Source organism: Pongo abelii, chromosome 13, assembly GCF_028885655.2.
Source record: "Pongo abelii isolate AG06213 chromosome 13, NHGRI_mPonAbe1-v2.0_pri, whole genome shotgun sequence".
NCBI lineage: Eukaryota > Metazoa > Chordata > Mammalia > Primates > Hominidae > Pongo > Pongo abelii.
Genome location: NC_071998.2, coordinates 19,902,243 through 19,919,122, shown reverse-complemented (window position 1 = coordinate 19,919,122; position 16,880 = coordinate 19,902,243). Strand labels below are relative to the sequence as shown.

The window sequence follows — 16,880 nt, the reverse complement described above, 5'->3', positions numbered from 1 at the left end:
GTACACTGCAGAGGGAAAAGCTTGGATTGGGAGTCAGAGGGAGCCTCTCAGCTCTTGCTGAAGTTGTTTCCTCTGCCTAGGATACCCCTACGCCCTGCATGTGAGGCCTGGCTCAGATGCCACTTCTACTGTCCCTTCTGCTGGAGCACCCATCATCCATTACTCTGCATTGCCTGCCATTTATCTGTTTACATGCCTGCCTCTTCCTTCTCTGGGCCTACAGAAGTTCTCCTTCTGTAACTGACAGGGTGACTTGGAGGTGGCGTTTCTGCTCCCTGGGACTGGCTGCAATACTAAAGAAAACCACACGAGGGCACTAGAGCCACACTGGTGACTTCCTGCCATCCTGGTCAGATCATGGCTTCTGAAACTGTCCCCTAAGCCAGAGATGACACCAGTCACTACAGGCCTGGGATGCTCCCACTTGGGGGAGCCAATGAGGAAAGAAATGGCTCATCAACTCTGAGAAGAATCCCCCAGCCCTACCCTCGTCTTCCCAGAGCTGCACTGGCCAAGGCGACCCTTGGAGCTGGTCGCCCTCAAGCACCCCAAGGCATGTGGAGAGGGACTTGCTGTGTAGCCTTGAGCATGCCTCTGTCCCTGTCTGGGCCTCCATTTCTGGCCCGCCTTGCTGGCTCTCTGTGCAGGGATGAAGGCATCTGGCGACCCACCGCTTCCTGTGGACTCTGATGAGGAAGGGGTTTCCTGTGCTCAGTCTCCTGCTCCTGGTCACCAGCTTGCCGCATCTGTTTCATGCTCAATGTGTGTTAAATTGAACCGAAAGAGAAATACCCGCCGCCACCACCACCCACCACCACGCAGAACACAGTCTAGAGGTGACCTTTCCTCCCTCCCATTCCTGGTGAAAGAGCACTGGCATTGCCTATGGCCCCTCGGTCCTGACCAAGCTCAGGAATGCTTTCTGTCACCAGGACCATGTGCCAGGGCTTTGCCCTCCCCGAGCACAGGCGTTCCCCGGGCGTGTGTGTGTGCGTGTGCGTGTGTATGCTGGGGCATGGGGGTGTTGGTGTCAATGCTCTGACGGAGCCTGACAGTTGGAGGTGTGGATTCTGGGACACTGGGATGTGTCGGGGAGGTGGGGGAGAGGGGGAGAAGAGGTGAACCAAAGCCCAGGAGTCCTGGGGAGTGGGGGAGGAAGGGGGCCAGCAGGGGAGACAGACAGCCACATTCTTGAAAAGGAGAAGGAAGGGAGGGAGGAGTGGCAACTAAGTTCCTGCGGGGGCGGGGGGGGCGGGGAGGGGGGGTCGAGGAATCACTCCAGAGCAGGCCCCCAACATGCTGGGGAATGCTGTGCCCCTTCAGGTGTAGGTGAGGAGGGGCTTGGGTGCAGACCTCCCAGGTGGACCTGGGCTGCCTAATGCTGTCATCATTGCGATGGTGGCAGGCAAACAATGGCAGATTTTGTGCCAAGACTCATGTCCTGCCCTTCTCTCCTTAAGAATTCAGCTCCTCTAGGAAACAAGTGGCCAGCATCTCCCCATCTTTGGGGAGACCCTCCCCCTGCCCTGCCTGCCCTGTTCATTTGCCTCTGCAGGATGAGGCCTCCGGAGTCCCAGGAGTCTGGCCACCTCCCACCAAGGCAGGCTGCACCACATCAGGCTCTGATGGACTCACCCTGATGATTCTACCACCTGTTATCTCTGCATAGACCATCCAGCCCGCCAGGATCTCTGCTGAACTCCTACCATCCCCCAAGGCCCAACTTTCCCTGACTGCTGCAAGCAGATTCAATTCTCTCATCGGGATCCCACAGCTCCTTGGGTTGTTTTTACACGCTGGAAACTTCTTGAGACCAGGGGCTGAGTCCCATTCACCACTGCATCCACCAGACCTGAGGACCAGTAGGTACTCAATGAATGTCTGCTGAACGAATTCATTTATTTCCATTGAGCTCATTAGGCCTCTCTCTTCCTCATAATTAGGAAGCAGAAAGGTTGCTTTTTCCTTTAACAATCCACCTTTGGAAGCTGATGGCAAGAGCTCAGCTTTTGCAAGCGAAGGAGGTCCAGCTAGATTCCTGGGGCACATGGCTGCATTAAAAAACAAACAAACAAAAATCATGCATGCTCAAGGAGGTGCATTTAAATGAGACACTGTGTGGCCAGGCACCCGCCTGGAATCCCAGGACTTTGGGAGGCCAAGGTGGGAGGATCCCTTAAGCCCAGGAGTTTGAGACCAGTATCCTGGCCAACATGGCAAAACCCCATCTCTACTAAAAATGGAAAAATCAGCTGGGCATGGTGGTGCATGCCTGTAGTCTCAGCTATGTGGGAGGCTGAGGTAGGAGGATCACCAGAGCCTGGGAGGCAAAGGTTGCAGTGAGTGGAGACTGTGCCACTGCACCCCAGCCTGGGTAACAGAGCAAGACCCTGTCTCAAAAAAAAAAAAAGACAAATGGTAAACAAGACACTTGTAGTATATTAAGAGCTTCACATTAAATATTCATCATTATACAGTGTGTCACATAGAATTGGAATGTTACAAGAGACTTCAGCAGTAGGTGGCTGGTTTGAGGCTCCTGGCAGGGATGCAAACAGCCCGAAGGAGGGAGGTGGAAAGGCCAAGGGGCACCTGTGTTCCAAGCGCGCCTGTGAACAAGTCCCCGTGGGGTTCTGGGAGGTGCGCCCACATCTAAGACTGCGGGCCCACATCTAAGACTGCACTCCCTCTGAATGGCTTGCCGAATTTGGTCTTCGCTGATCACCAATTCTGGAAGGGTGGTGAGACAGCTGGCTGGACAGCTGCCTGATTCAGCCAGGACCCTTCAAGGGTGTCTGTGGGCCAACACCAAATGCCAGCCTGCTCTGCTGGCAGGGCTTCTACCTGCACAATCCCCAGGGCTGCAAGAGCAAATGGGGACCCTGGCTGCCGGTCCTTGCCAGGCCCTTGGTCAATGACATCACCGCTTCTGAGAGAGCGTCTGGGGAGCTACTGGAACTTCATGTTCAGAATCTTACAAAGGGGGCCGCTGGTTCTGGGAATGGGCAGAGGGAGCCTGCAGGCTCCACCCTGTTACCCGGACGCCTTGCAGGAAGCTGCTTCAGGTTTCCCTCCTGCTCACACTCAGGCCACAGAGGGGCCCCGGCCCGCAGCCACCCTGTGAGAGCAGGGCCTGCCTCCTGAAGCCTCGGAGTCTTTGCACCCCTTTCCTGCGAACAGCTGCGCTGTGAGCCTCTCTCCAGGAGAGGGTGTCAGCCTGGGCCATTCTTCTGACTTCAGGACGGGACTGGCAGGCAGTGGGGCCCTCTTCCCCTACAAAGCCTCCTTTCTTTCTGTGGGCGCCATCCTGTTTGGGGGGCTGCCAGAAGGGCCCTTGACTCCTCAGTGCTCAAGGACAGAGCTGCTCAAGTGGTCAGGCATTATGGTCAATAATAAAGCCAGCAAAGAAGGGAGACACAAAAACAGCCGCTAGTGCTGGAGGTCTCAGACAAAATGCCGAGGGCGCGACGTTGTGTGGCAGGAGCTTTTCTTTTCTCTCAAAGAAATCCAGCTCAATTTTTTCCCCCATTAATTGGCAGCAGATGAAAAAAAAAAAAAAACCCCAAAACAAAAACCAAACCAACGCCAGTAACCTGAATGCGAGTGTTTCTGAAAGGGAAAAGCTGTTTCAATTGTTAGATGTCCAAGAAAACATGAATACAGGCTGACAGAGGAAACGGTCACAATTAGAGGAAGAAGAGGGAGAGGTTCATAAAATTAAGGGAAAAAAATTCTTTTCAGCAGCTCCCATCCTGTAAGCTGGCTCCTCTGCTGGCCTCTGTCCCTGAGCGGGGCAGGAGGTTGGGCCTCCCAGGGAAACTTCAGGAAGACGAAGGCCAGGGACAGAGGGAGGGTCCCAGGAATACCCTAAGAGGCCAAGTCAGGGCCAGAGGACACAGCTGCCAGCTTCCACTGAGACCCTCCCAGAGCCTTTTCTGAGGAGCGGTCTGCCCGGGAAGACTGTCTACAGATAAGGACCGTGAGGTGCGGCCCCACCCAGCAGCCTCAGGAAGTGGCAGGACCTGAACTTGCCAGTGTGAGGTCTCACCCTCCTCCCCCGCCGGAGGCTTGTTCCCCCTCTTCCTCAGCCTCCCATGGGCCTCCTCTGAGGATAAGCCTTGGGGTCCAGGCTCCTCTTTGGACAAGTGCCAACTCCTCACTCATCTTGTCATTTTCCACCTACCCTCCCACTCCCCCAAAGGAAAGCACGAATCGTTCCAGGGCGTCCCTGCCTTCCTCCCTCATTAAGGGATGTTTTAGGAAATGCCAAACAGAAAAGGAAAGGATTGGCTTCTTTAAGGGACTAAACCCAGGCCACAGCCAGCGTGGTCTCCGTGAGGGCTGGGCCACATGGACTGCCAGACAAGGCCCGGGAGGAAGACCCAAGAGGCGGACTGGTCACTAAAGGTGGGTCACCAAGGGCAGGGCTTTGCACAAACCGCTGAAGTCCATGCAGCTACCTAAAGGGGCAAGACTCTGTCCCAGCTCGACACCTGGCCTTGGCGAGTCCTCCTTCTCCGGGCCTGTGTCTCTGCATGTGAACAGTGAACTGGAACCACCTCCAAACAGTCTCTAAAGACATGAGCAGCGCTGATGTCTGAACCTGCTGATGACGTTCAAACTCGGCCCCTTGTGCTCTGCCCAGGTGGGCCAGGGATGACAGTCGTCAAACTTCCAGTTCATTCAGACCAGCTGGTGCCTGGCGAAGGCTCTGGAACCCTTGTATCTCATTCAGGAGAGGGCAGCCACATCTTCATGCTGCTGGGTGGGTGGAAAAAGCAGGAGAGCTGAGAAACAGCCTCATCGGGGCTGCCTGGCCTGTGTGGGAGGACCCTGCTACGGCAAGCAAGAGAAAGGTCGCGCGCGCGCGCGCGCGCGCGTGTGTGTGTAGATGTTCTTGTGTGTGGAAGCAGTGTGGACCACTGAGGGCTCAATGTCCCTGGGAGGTCAGGATTCTCTCTCCTCCATGGACAGTGTGGCAGCAAGGCCATGCAGAACCAATGAAAGAGCATTGGCTGCAGAACCGCTCTGCTGCTGGTGAGCTGTGTGGCTTTGGGCAAATGACGTTCCTTCTCTGTCTCCCTTTCCCTACATGTTAAATACCTCCCAGGTGGTGCTGACAGATAGTGGGGAGAGAGCCCTTTGTAGCCAGCTGGGTGCTGTGTCTAGGGGTTGGGGGGGGTGGTGTCAACACAGATGTCCCACTGCAGGAGGGAAAGACTGGTTGTTTGATCAACACTGGAGGCTCCTGACTATGTCCACTGCTGAAGCCTGAACTCTGAGCTCTGGGTTGACTCCCAGAGTGCTACCGACTGCCTCAGCCCAGTTGCCAGAGCAGACGGCTCTGGTGTCCAGAGCTGCTGAGGGCTGGAGCTGAGGCCTCGGCCTCCCTCCCCTCCCTGGGGCCTGCCACAGCAGCAAGCCCAGAGGAGACACACCTTGCTCTGGGAGTGAAACCAGCACTGCCCCCTCTGACACCCTCTGCAGTATATCAAAAAAGGATAAGGCTATATATTAAATGACTATTTTATTTACACACCCTATTCATAAATAATTGAATCCTCTTTTTGACTGCACAATGATTCCTTGAAGATCGCCTAATGATTACACTGAGTGACTACAAGTAGATCAGCGGGCTTACCCATCTGTGTGTGACCACCTTCTCACATCTGTACTCACACACTCACACAGACACACACATACACACCAGTGGGGGCGGGAACCCCGGGGCCTCCGGGACTCTCAAAGCACCAGCATTTGGCTCCCAGCATCAGTAGGGGGGCTCTTGTGAGAAAACTTTGCCCTGTACACAGGTGTGAATTTGAGACAGCTGGAGAACAAAGAGATGTCAGCCAGGGAGCTCCCACCCCACCCTACCCCGCCCCTCGGAGCTGGTCTGCCTTTGTTCATCCTGGAAGGCATCTCTTTGGATTTGCAAATATTTTAATTCACAGAAACTCAAGGAGAGGGTGGGGGTGGGGGCTGGGGTGGTGTGTTGCCGCCCTTCTGTCTTTATCCAGGCCTTCTCCAGCCCCCGTAAGTGGCAACAGCATTCTAGAGACATGCAGTGGTGTGCTAGTACCATACACACAACACAAACGACATAGCCAGCTACAGTGGCCGGGCTGGTTGGTGGGGGGCCTCTGGCACCTCCAAGTCTCAGGCTCTGTCACAGAGCAGGGCAGGTCTGGTCCGCTCACAGGGTCCTCACAGCCACGGGATAGAGGAGGGACAAGTGCTCGGCCCCTTTGATGGGTAGCTTTCTGGTGGTGTAGTAGTGGATGACTTCCGGGACACTGTCGAATGGAGGGCTGTTCTGACCCAGAATGTATTTCTCTTTGGTTTTGGCCAGTTTCATGTGCATAAAACCCTGGTTGCTCCTGTGAACAAAACACAGAGGTTATCAGAACTACCCCTCTGACACTCAGGCTGAGGCCAAGGGTCTCCTCAGCTGTCTGGGACAGAAGGGATCCCAGCCATGAAGTGGCTGCGAGCTGCACCTCTCCAAGCCAAGACCGAGGCCCAGGACCAGATGAAATGCAGCTGCACCCAAGCGCACCCCCAATTCCGGCATCTGACCCGGAACCAGCAGCAGCCGCCACTGCTACAGGAGAGCATTCCAACATTGAGCGCTTCTAGGGGCTTCTTCAGAAAAACCAAACCAAAACAAAACAAAACAAAACTTAGTCCCTATTTCTATTACCAGTGCATATCCCTGTTTAAGCCTTGCCTGACAGGTGCAAAGTGTGTTCATGTCCCCAGTGTCATGACAAGTGGGTAGGGCAGGGGTCATCACCCCCAGTTTCCAGAGGAGGAAACTGTGTGGCAGGGATGGCAAGTGATCTGTCCTTCCCTTTCAGTAGCAGGAAACTGTCACTGGGAAGGGGCCACCCAGCCAGGGACTACATTTCCCAGCCTCCCTTGCAGGCAGTTAGCCATGTGACTTGGCTTAGCCACTGGAAGGTGGGCAGAAAGTCTACCTGCCCTTCTTCATAAACCCTGTCTCCTGCAAGGTCCAGCCTGTGTTGCCTCTGCTGGGTAGTTTTCCAGGCTCCCACAGGCAGAGCTCCTTCCTTCATCTGGTGGCACTGAGGACACGCATGCCTTCCTGAACTGTAGGTACTTAGCCACCATCTTGGCTCCTCTGAGCATGCCACGAAGCAGGGCCCAGTCTATGTCCACCATGCTTGGCTTCAGACCTGCCTGGGAGGAGCCACCTGAAGTCTGCTCAAGGAAAAGCAGTGGGTGGGTTCCTCAGAGATCAGAGCAGAGCCTGTGTGCCCACATCCCTTGCAGCCCGCCTGCATCAGCTCACGAGGGCCAAGGCCTCGGTCCTCCCACCAGCATTTGCCTGGCCCCAGCAGACCTTTCCCAGCTCTCACCGGGGCTGCAGTCACACTGGATCCCTCACCCCTCCACCAGCCTGCCCTCTGCCTGCCCACTCAGTTCCACGCCTTTTATGATTCCACTATGATTCTGCCACCACACCTGTGGATGCTTTAGATTTTCCAAAGCACAGTCCACTTTATCGGGTGTCTGTCCCTTAGGTAGAAAGCTGGAGCTTCTGACAAATCACCTGCCCCCATCTCCACGGCCTCCAGGAGACTCCCCCAACCTGAGCTCCAAGCAGACTTGAAGGTTTGCATCCTTTCCGCTCCAGCTCCGCCCCTCGCCGCTGTCGCTCCCACAGGGGCTCTCAGGGCTTGAACACATCTCTTCCAGTCAGGACTGGGCTTCCCACGCTTACAAGTGCCCGCTCTATTAACACCTTAATTTGGGCTCCAGGACCATTTTCAAATGGGCAGAACAAATGCTTAATGAAGTGCGAGCACTAAGCAATATGTCTGCTCATAATAATGTATTTAGAGATGTCACCCTCAGCTTAAAGGAAATCGTTGGGAGAGCCAATTACATTTTGAGAGAGAATAATTCCTGTAAAGAACTGAAATTTAAATCAAGATTTTTTTAAGGCTGGCAATGTTCTAATTACAGAGCCTGTGGCAAGTTCTGCTCCTCAGTGAAGGGTCATTTCATCAGAGAATTACCTAGACACGTATGAGAAGCAGGCGGCGCACTCGCTTAGGCTGCAGAAAAGAAACGGCATGTGTATTACCAGAAGAATGTAAAACTCCATTCCAGTGAAGACTCATCTACCCACCACGCCGAAGAGACCACAGATCTGTGCCAGTTTGGAAAGGGCTGTGATTGCTTAAGTAACGCGCTGAAACTGTGTGGCTGAGAAAACAGCAGAAGAGTTAACAACCTGAGCTCTCAGAGCCACATGCCCAGCTTTGCCTGGAGAAGGGGTGTGGGTGGACAAGAGGGCAGGGCTGGTAAGGAGGGGCTGCAGGTGCCAGGGACACTCAGCAGGGAGGAGGGTGTGACCCTGGGCACATCATTCCCCTCTGCGTGCATGCACTGAGTGGCCTTACGTTTTTGGGGTGCTGGACCACCAGGCTTTGTGATTCTCACAGATCTATACCTGGAGGACAGAGTGGAGGAGGTGTCAGGCAGAGGGTCACAGCCACTGGTGGGAACTGAGTCTGCCAGTGTGCAGGTATGAAGCTGCAGGGGAGCGAGCCAGTTTCATTTTCAAGGTTAGGAGAGTAACTCACATGGGTGAAGGCGACATTTCACATGAATTTGCTCTACGGCATCTGGCAAGGGAAGTGGACAGTGATGGCAGCAATGGCTCTGACAGAGTCCGAAGCAGAAGCTAAGCTCTGTTCCCAGGTTAGGGGCTTAGAATGGCCACCAAGTATTAAAAGCCATGCAATGTCCTCTGTACCTTGGCTGCCGACAGATAGCGAGGTGGGGCAGCTGCCAGGCTGAGAAGAGTCTAGATGTCCCCTGGAAGTCCCTCCTGCCTGTCTGAGCCTGCTGTTTATCCCCCCCAACACACTCCTGTCTCGCCTGTGTAAGCACCCACGAGTTTACCACCCTGAGCCAGGCTGTGCCGATGGGGCAGGCTGGTCACAAAGCTCAGAGACCAAGGCAGAGCTGGGACCAGCACTTGGGCTCCATGAACCCCTAGTCTGTGGCCTGACCATTCTCAGGCAGAGGGAGAAAGGCACGTTCACATGCTGACCCTCCCGGGCTCAAGCACTGCACCCTGTGGATTCCCTGGCCCTCAGGCTGTCCTTGTGCCTTGCTGGGCTCTGTCCCTTCTCCCACTGCATCCACAGGGAGGCTGACTAGATGACCCTGGGGGGTGCTTCCAGCCCTAGGTCCTGGATTCCACATGTGTAAAACATAATCTGCAGCCTACCCGCTGAGGGCTTCCTGCAGGGAGGGGTCTGCAAGCAGCCTCACACCTTCCCTCCACCGCTGCCCTCACCTCCAGTCCTGCTTTCACTGGGGAATTGGCCAGGATTGCCTTCAGGAACAATCCTTCCCATAGGCCAGGCTCTATGTCCTGAAGCACCGAGGTGCAGAAAGGGGAGGTGTCTGGCCCAAGGTCACACAGTGATCATCAGCAGCAGATGCACAGAGTCAGTGCTCCTGACCTCACCACTCCCCAGACCTAAGAGAGGGCCTCATATAACCCTCAGTGCTCCATGTGAAGCCAGGCAGGGGGGTGGGTGAGAGGCGTCAGACCCTGAGCAAACATCCCTTCCACGCTGATTTTCCACCTCCACAGCGCCCATGGTGCAGGGCTGACGGCAGGTCAGAGACAGCAGAGGGGCTGGGAGTAAATGACAATGTGTGGCACCCACACAAGGGGCTGTGCCGAGGATTGGAAATGGCATGTTCTGATTGGTGGAGCCCCCCAGCCTGGGAGGCAGGGTGGTGACCACCCCCCAGGGGTCCGAGGTCCCGAGACTATCTGCCAATCCTCGACCAATGCAAGGGTCAGGTGACGCCTTGTCCACACACACCAGGAGATGTGCTGTGACAATACATTCTCATTGATTAAGGTCCCCATGAGGGAGATGCCACCTAACAGTTGAAGATTTAAAAGCAGCTGCCAGGAGTGGCTTCAGTGACTCCCACCTTCACACAAAAGGAGACGCGAACATGAGCAAAGGAAGCATGAGCATTTCTGTGGAGAACAGAGGGGTTCATCAGGCAAGGAGTATGGCTGCTCCGGGCAGCATGTATTCTGAGCTGCAAGCAGCCTGGGGGTCACCTCTCACTCCCCTGGGGTACTGTGGAGGAAACTGAGGCCAGAGAGTACACTACCCTGGCCCAAGGTGCGCAGCAAGGCAGGCTGCAGGTGAACCCAGAGCCCTGGCCCTGCATCCCGAGCCAGGTGAGCCGGGCTCCGGGCCACACCTCCTCCCACCCTTCTTCAAGGCAGCGTGGGCTTCCGCACCTTGGCACCATCATCAGCACCATCGTCGTTCAGGGAGGGCATTGCCTCCGGGGAGCTTCAACAGGCTGCTGTGCCTGCCAAGCTCCTGCATCAGCCCCGTCTCCTTTGACAGGACATCTTGCAAGGGCAAAGTCACAATGAGAGGAGTCTCTGGTGGATGACCTGTCTAATGAGTCTTGTAAGGCTGGCAGAGGCCGGGGTGCTGGAGCTGTCACAGGCGTTCAGATCGCTCATTATCATCACAAAAAGCACCTCCTCATCATCAGGATTATCAAACGTGCCGGGCACGCAGGGCTAATAACAGGCCCCACCTCGCAGCGCAATCACAGGCTTTAATAAAACATTACTCAGCCTGCAGCTGCCGGCCGCCGAGCAGGGTGCGAGGCCTCACCTCTCGCTTTTAGACCTAATTGCTTGATGCATATTTCATGAAGAATCCTGGGTAATAGTTATGTTAAATTGCTTCTTTTCATGATGAAATGACTTAAAAATACTTGCATATAATATTTATGCAAGAGAAGGATGGAAATTGGCCTTTGGGACTAACGTGTGGGACCCAGTTATAGGACTCCAGACACAGAGGGGATTTCTGGTTTACCTTAGCTTGAAAGGTACATGGGGAGCTGCTGTCCTGACCCAGATGTCCCCAGAACATTAGCCCTCAGGTCAAAACCATCTAAGGCTCCCCATGGCCAAAACAGATGTAACGACACCCAGTACTTCAAGAGCCCCTACTGGGTACTGGGCTCTGAGCTGAGCTGTTGCCACATATTATCTCATTTAAACTGTAGAGCAAACAACTGTAAGTTGTTAGAATGATCACTGTTTATAGATGGAGAAACTGAGGCTCAGGAAGGTTGTGTCTCATGGGACACGGTAGGGCTAGGATTTGAACCTGTGTTTGTTGAACTCCAAAGCCTGGCATTCAGGGCCCTGAAGCTCCCACCACAGCCTCATCTTCCTCTGCTCAGCTACCCGTTGGCCTCTTCCTGCCCCATGATCTGGCTTCCCTTCCCTGCAGCTTCGTGAGAACTGGAGGTTGAGAATCCTGTCAGCCCATTGTGATGTTTCTCAGCAGGCTGAGCCTTAGCCCCCTCTGGCCTCTGGGCACACATACGTGCCTGGCACACAGCTGGGGCACTGTGCCCATCACCCATCCACCCATCTATCCGTCCATCCATCCACCCACCCACCCACCCACCAGGGTCTGCCCAGAGCCGGGGCAATGAGGCCCCATGCGTCCTCCCCTCCAGATGTAAGCTCCCCAGGGCAGGCTGGTGGCTGGCCGACCTTGTCCCTGACTGCGGCCCAGCAAAGGGAGAAGCTGCCCACTCTGAGGCTGGACACAGTGGATGCTTTCTCCAGTCAGCAACAGTCCCAGGATGAGCCAGTGAGAACTGGCAGAGTGGGAAGGACTGGGGAGCTTCTGGAGGGTCATCCCTGCAAGGTGAGTACACAGGCACAAGCTTTTCACATCAGAAAGTCTCCCGCAGGGAGGCCGCAGGGAAGAATGCGCCAGAGCCCTCTTCCCTTAGGATTTGGAAAGGACTTATTCCTGAGGCCACTCAGCCGCCCAGTGCCCCCTGCCCAGGCCTAAATAAAACATGAATGTGAGACAAGTTCCCTTGCAAAATCATGGTCTTCTTGAAGGGGTAAGGTGAGCGCTGGCCCTGCCCCTCCCTACTCGGGCTCTAAGTGGCTGCGTCTTTTCTTCTTCTTGGGCTATTTTATTGGTATTTTTTACCCCCACTCTTTCTTATGATTTTATTTTCAATTACCCCAAAGAATGTGGCACAATGCCGTTGGGCCATTTTAAACATTTAAATCTTACATTGTGCGAAGATTCCTGGGCCAGATCAGTGGAAGGAGCGACAGAATGAGCTTGTGCATTTAAAGTGCACTCAACCATCAGTTGCCAGATAATTCTCAGGGGAGGGAGGTGTCGCAGGTCCCTTGGCCTTAGTGAGCAGGGCAGTGAGTGCTCACACTCTGAGCCCTGGGAGCACCGCCTCTATGCTTGGCATGGGGCAGGGCCCTTCCACCCCCAAAGACATGTACTTGCTTCCAACAGGGTGGAAGCAAACAGGGAAGTTTGTGCGGAATCGAAGGGAGTCAGGCCCAGCTCTAATGCTAACCTGCTGTGATGTGGGTGAGAGACCCAGCCTGGAGGGTGACCTGGCAAGCTACCTCCGTGGTCACCTTCAAGCCTGCAAAATGGGTAGTTCCTGCCATAACCCCACCCTGAGGATGGCAATTCTGCCTCTTGAAAGCAGTGCCTTTATGACTCACAACCTCTGCTCTCCTCCTGCCGCCTCTTTGACCTCCAGCGAAGTGGGACATTTTGCTAGGTCTATGCCTCTAAAGAAACTCTCCTCACACCTGCGAGAAGGATGCAGCCACTTCAGCAACACTAGTGCTAGAAGATTCGAGAAGCACAGCATTACCCATCTTACCGACTGTGGCCATGCTGCTGAGAGCTCTATGTACCTCCTCACAGCAACACCAAGAGATGGGCCTACAGATTCCAGGTAGGGAAACAGAGTCAGAGGGCTCAAGTGACTGGCTTGGGACTATGCAGCCACTGAGGTGGGAAGTGAGACTAAACACAAGTCCATTGAATCTTCACAGAGCCAGAGTGGGTGCCCACCTGCCAGGCAGACACGACTCCATTCTCCCTCAATGTGTGGTAGACAAAAGAGTGGGTGGAGATCTCACTGAAGAGAATTAGGCCACTGTTTCAGTACAGCATTCAGCAAAGAGAGAGCACTGCTATCTTAGCGGAAAGCCAAGAATCCCAAATGCATGGAGAGCTGTAGCGTGGACCTGGGCTACTCCCCTACAGACACTGCCCCAACACTGTGAGAGATATGGCTTCACCGCAGCAAATATTTCAACAGTCCACCTCTGTGGTCCAATTACTCACCCAGAGCCCAGGCAGATCCCACTCACGCAGGGCCTGGCCTACCTCTGGCATGGCTGAGAAGACCTTAAATGCTCCCTTGGTCCATGACTGGACTAACTTGTGGCCTCCCAAGGAAGCTGGGAGGGCTGGCATTATATGCAAGATACCCACTGCACAGATGAGAAGACTAAGGGCCTGAGGGAGAAGCAACTTGCCCAGTCACTGTGCAAGGCTATCAGGGCTTCCCGAGCCAGGGGACCAGGATGTAAGTGCATCTCACTGTGTGACTGGGTTCTCCAACTTTCTGAGGCATGGAGCAGAGGGCATGGAGGCTCCTTCTAGCTGAGATGTTCTAAGAGTCAAGGGAGCTGGGATAAAGGAGCTTTAGGAGGCCACGCGGCCAACACCTGTATCCCGCCCACAGCTTCCAAAGCAGCCTTCACAGTGACAAGCCAAAGACACACACACCAAGTTATTGTGAACAAACGTCTCGATGTAAACGCTGCTGAGTGAAATGATGTGATTCACAACCAAATAATTAGACTTTCAATAAACACATCAGCAGCAATTAGCCTACCCGAGACGCCCGGGCATTTCTCAAGCTCTAAGTTGGTGGCCCAGGGTGAAGGCCTTCAGTAAATCATGACAAAAAGCCATCTCTAGGCAGGAGAGCTGGCAGATGCCTCTCCTGGCGAACATGTAGAGGCATAAGGCTAGTTTTAGCAAACAAAGCAGTTTGCCCAAAAAACCCATTTTGGGCAATTTTCTCAGGATAAAACCAATACATTATCAGACAAGAGATTTTTAAATGATGAGCGCTCAGGCTGAGGGAGTGAGCCTCCCATTACCAGGGGTGTGTAAGTGGGAAGGCAATGACACTCGGTGGGTGGATCCCGCTGGATGCCTTTTGTAGTCCCCCCTCAGGGTTCCCACCAGCCTCAGCCAAGTGCACATGGAAACTGCAAGGAGGGCTGGACGCAGAAGCAGAGGGGGATGGTGAAATGCTGCCAAAGCTTCAGGAAGGGAAAACAGGGTCTAGGGCTTCTTTCTTTTCCTTTCTTTCTTTTTTTTTTTTCTACCTCTAATTGAGGACTTTTCTAGGAACATGAAGGCCTATGTGTGTCGGAATTATTTTTCTCCACTCTTCAGGCCTGGGTGCCCCACAAAGGGAGGAAGTTCAAAGTCTGATCCCCTCTGACTGATATCAGTGGCTGGGTAAGTCCCCTCTCCCTGGGCCTCAGCGTCTCCCTCTGGAAAGGCTGGAGGGGATCCCTTCAGTGCTGAGTTCTCAAGCCAGTGACGGACATGCCAGGGGGGGTGGGAGCACCCCAGCAGGAGGAACACGGCAGGGCAGAATGGCTCCCCTCATGGAGGGAGACAGGTGGGTACACTGGCCACACTGGATTCTAGGCTTGGGGACAGCAAAATGACAAAAGCAGGCTTCTCATGCCTGTGCCAACAGGATGGACAGAATCCAGGCCAAGGGTGATCTATTCCTACTGAGGACAAGGCTGTCGGAGCCCTTAGGCTCCTTAAAGCAGTGGCTCCTACCTGGGGCAATTTTGCACTCCCTCTTCCCTGGGGAATATTCAGCAATGTCTTGACACATGGGTGCTACTAGCATCTTGTAAGAGGAGGCCAGGGATGCTGCTAAATATCCTACAATGCACAGGACAGCCCCCACAACAAAGAATAATGTAGCCCAGCTTCCAACAGGGCCTAGGCTAAAGCCACACCACTCACTAGACGGCCAGTGCCTCAAATTCTTCATCCACAACATGGGAATAACCAGAGTCCACCCTCGCGGCTATGGTGAGGGGCAGATGAGAACCTCCACATGAAGTGTGAACGTCTGATGAATCCTGGCTCGCCCGGCCCCTTATGTAAAGGTTTAAGACACAGAGCAGAATCTGCCAAATGGCTTGGTTCCAGAGGGCTCCAGGCTGTTTCCAAGGACAGGACCCCCCAGTCCCACCTGAGCAGCACATGGTGGGGGATGTACCACATCTGAGGAGACTCCAGAGCAGGACCATGCAGAGGCTGGGCCAAGGCAGCCTCGGGGGAAGCCCCAGCTGCCGCGGGGAGGACTTGGAGCGCATAGTGGCTTTTATAGGCCAAGGGGGGCCAGCACCCTGGGGTTGACCCAGGCAGGGCTGGAGAAGGGGGTGGGCCTTGGGGTGCTTGAGGATGGTGCTGGACGCAGCCCAGGCTCAGGGCCACCCAGACCTGTATCTGAGTCCCTACCCTGAACTGTGCCTGGTCTGAGCTTCAGGTCCCTCATCTGGGAAGCAGAGCTTCCACTGTTCACCCACAAGGGTAGTCTGAGGTCTGGACAGCAGAGAAGCAAGGCTCACCAGGTGCGGAGGTGCCGCCGAGTGTGCAGGATGTCGCTGGAGCCTGGTCACCTGGGTACAAATCTGCACTCTTTGGCAGGTCCCTCAGATAAGTATAACGTGAAACAGGGGCTGGCACTAGATTCCAGCTTAATGCATTTTTAAATTTTTAAATGAAGAACAGTGCCTTTCAGAAAATACTGACGCCAGTGCAGGACTCAGGGTCCTGGCGTGGGTCTTGTTCTCACCTGCTGGGCAGGAGCCACTGCACCAGTGGCCACCTGTCTGGTGTGTCTGGTGCACCTGGCTGGCTCTGTGCTGTCTGGGCTGAGCACTGAGCTAGGCTCCCCGTCCATCTGCTCTGTCATTCATGGCTGCATTGGCAGCCCAGAAGCCATGGATGTGGCTGCAGGAGTATCTCCTCCAGTTGGGCAGCCTGCCTGGCTGGGGTGGGATACCTGGGTTCTGGCCCAGCTCTGTGGCTGGGTGACATGGGGCAAGGCGTTTACTGCCCTGAGATCGATTTCCTGAAACATCAAGTGTTCTTTCACCACAGTCTCTAAGGCACATTGTTGCACACAGGATCCACATGAAAACAGAAAAGGAAGCTGGGCATGGTGGCTCACACACTCCCAGCACTTTGGGAGGCCAAGGCGGGAGAATTTCTTGAGCCCAGTAGTTTCTGAGACCAGCCTGGGCAACATCGTGAGACCTCATCTCTGATTTTTAAATTTAATTTTAAAATTTAAAAATTTAAAAATTAGCTGGGCATGGTGGCACACGCTTGTAGTCCTGGCTACTTGGGAGGCTGAGGTGGGAGGATTGCTTGAGCCTGGCAGGCTAAGGCTGTAGTGAGTTGTGTTCACACCAATGCAGTCCAGCCTGGGCGACAGAGTGAGACCCTGTCTCAAAAAACAAAGCAGAAAAGGAACTAAACAGGAAACTGGTCACAGATGGTCAATGGCATTTATTAAGTGTCTACTGTGTGCACTGCTCTATATGCAACATTTCTGAGGGAGACAAGACACCAACCAGATACTCTGAGATCATTTGGTTCCCTGCCATCATTTTACAGATGACACTGAGGCTCAGAGAAGGGCAGAGGTTTGCTCTCTTTCTGCAATACAGCCCCTGCCCCAGGCCTCTACTGTGGAGGATTCTCTGGCAAGACCAGCAGACTGAGTCTGCAGTAATGGGGTGTGAGAAGCTGGGGTGGTGGATGTGGCAGGGGGAGGGGACATGCAGGGAGGGGAGACGGGAAGGAAGCAACAATGCCCCCTGCTCCTTATTTCTCATCCTGAGTCACCCCATGGCTCTTGCTAAAGCACGG

At 54.4% G+C, this 16,880-nt stretch overlaps 1 protein-coding gene across 1 annotated transcript in view; it reads right to left on the bottom strand.

Annotated features, from left to right (window-relative positions):
- Positions 1-1,880: 1,880 nt before the first annotated feature.
- SHB (SH2 domain containing adaptor protein B) overlaps positions 1,881-16,880 on the bottom strand; it is a 153,436-nt gene continuing 138,436 nt past the window's right edge. The window contains exon 6 of the mRNA XM_002819599.6: positions 1,881-6,380. Coding sequence (XP_002819645.4) covers positions 6,197-6,380 — 184 coding nt within the window. The 3' untranslated portion in view covers positions 1,881-6,196. The remainder of the gene's footprint in view (positions 6,381-16,880) is intronic.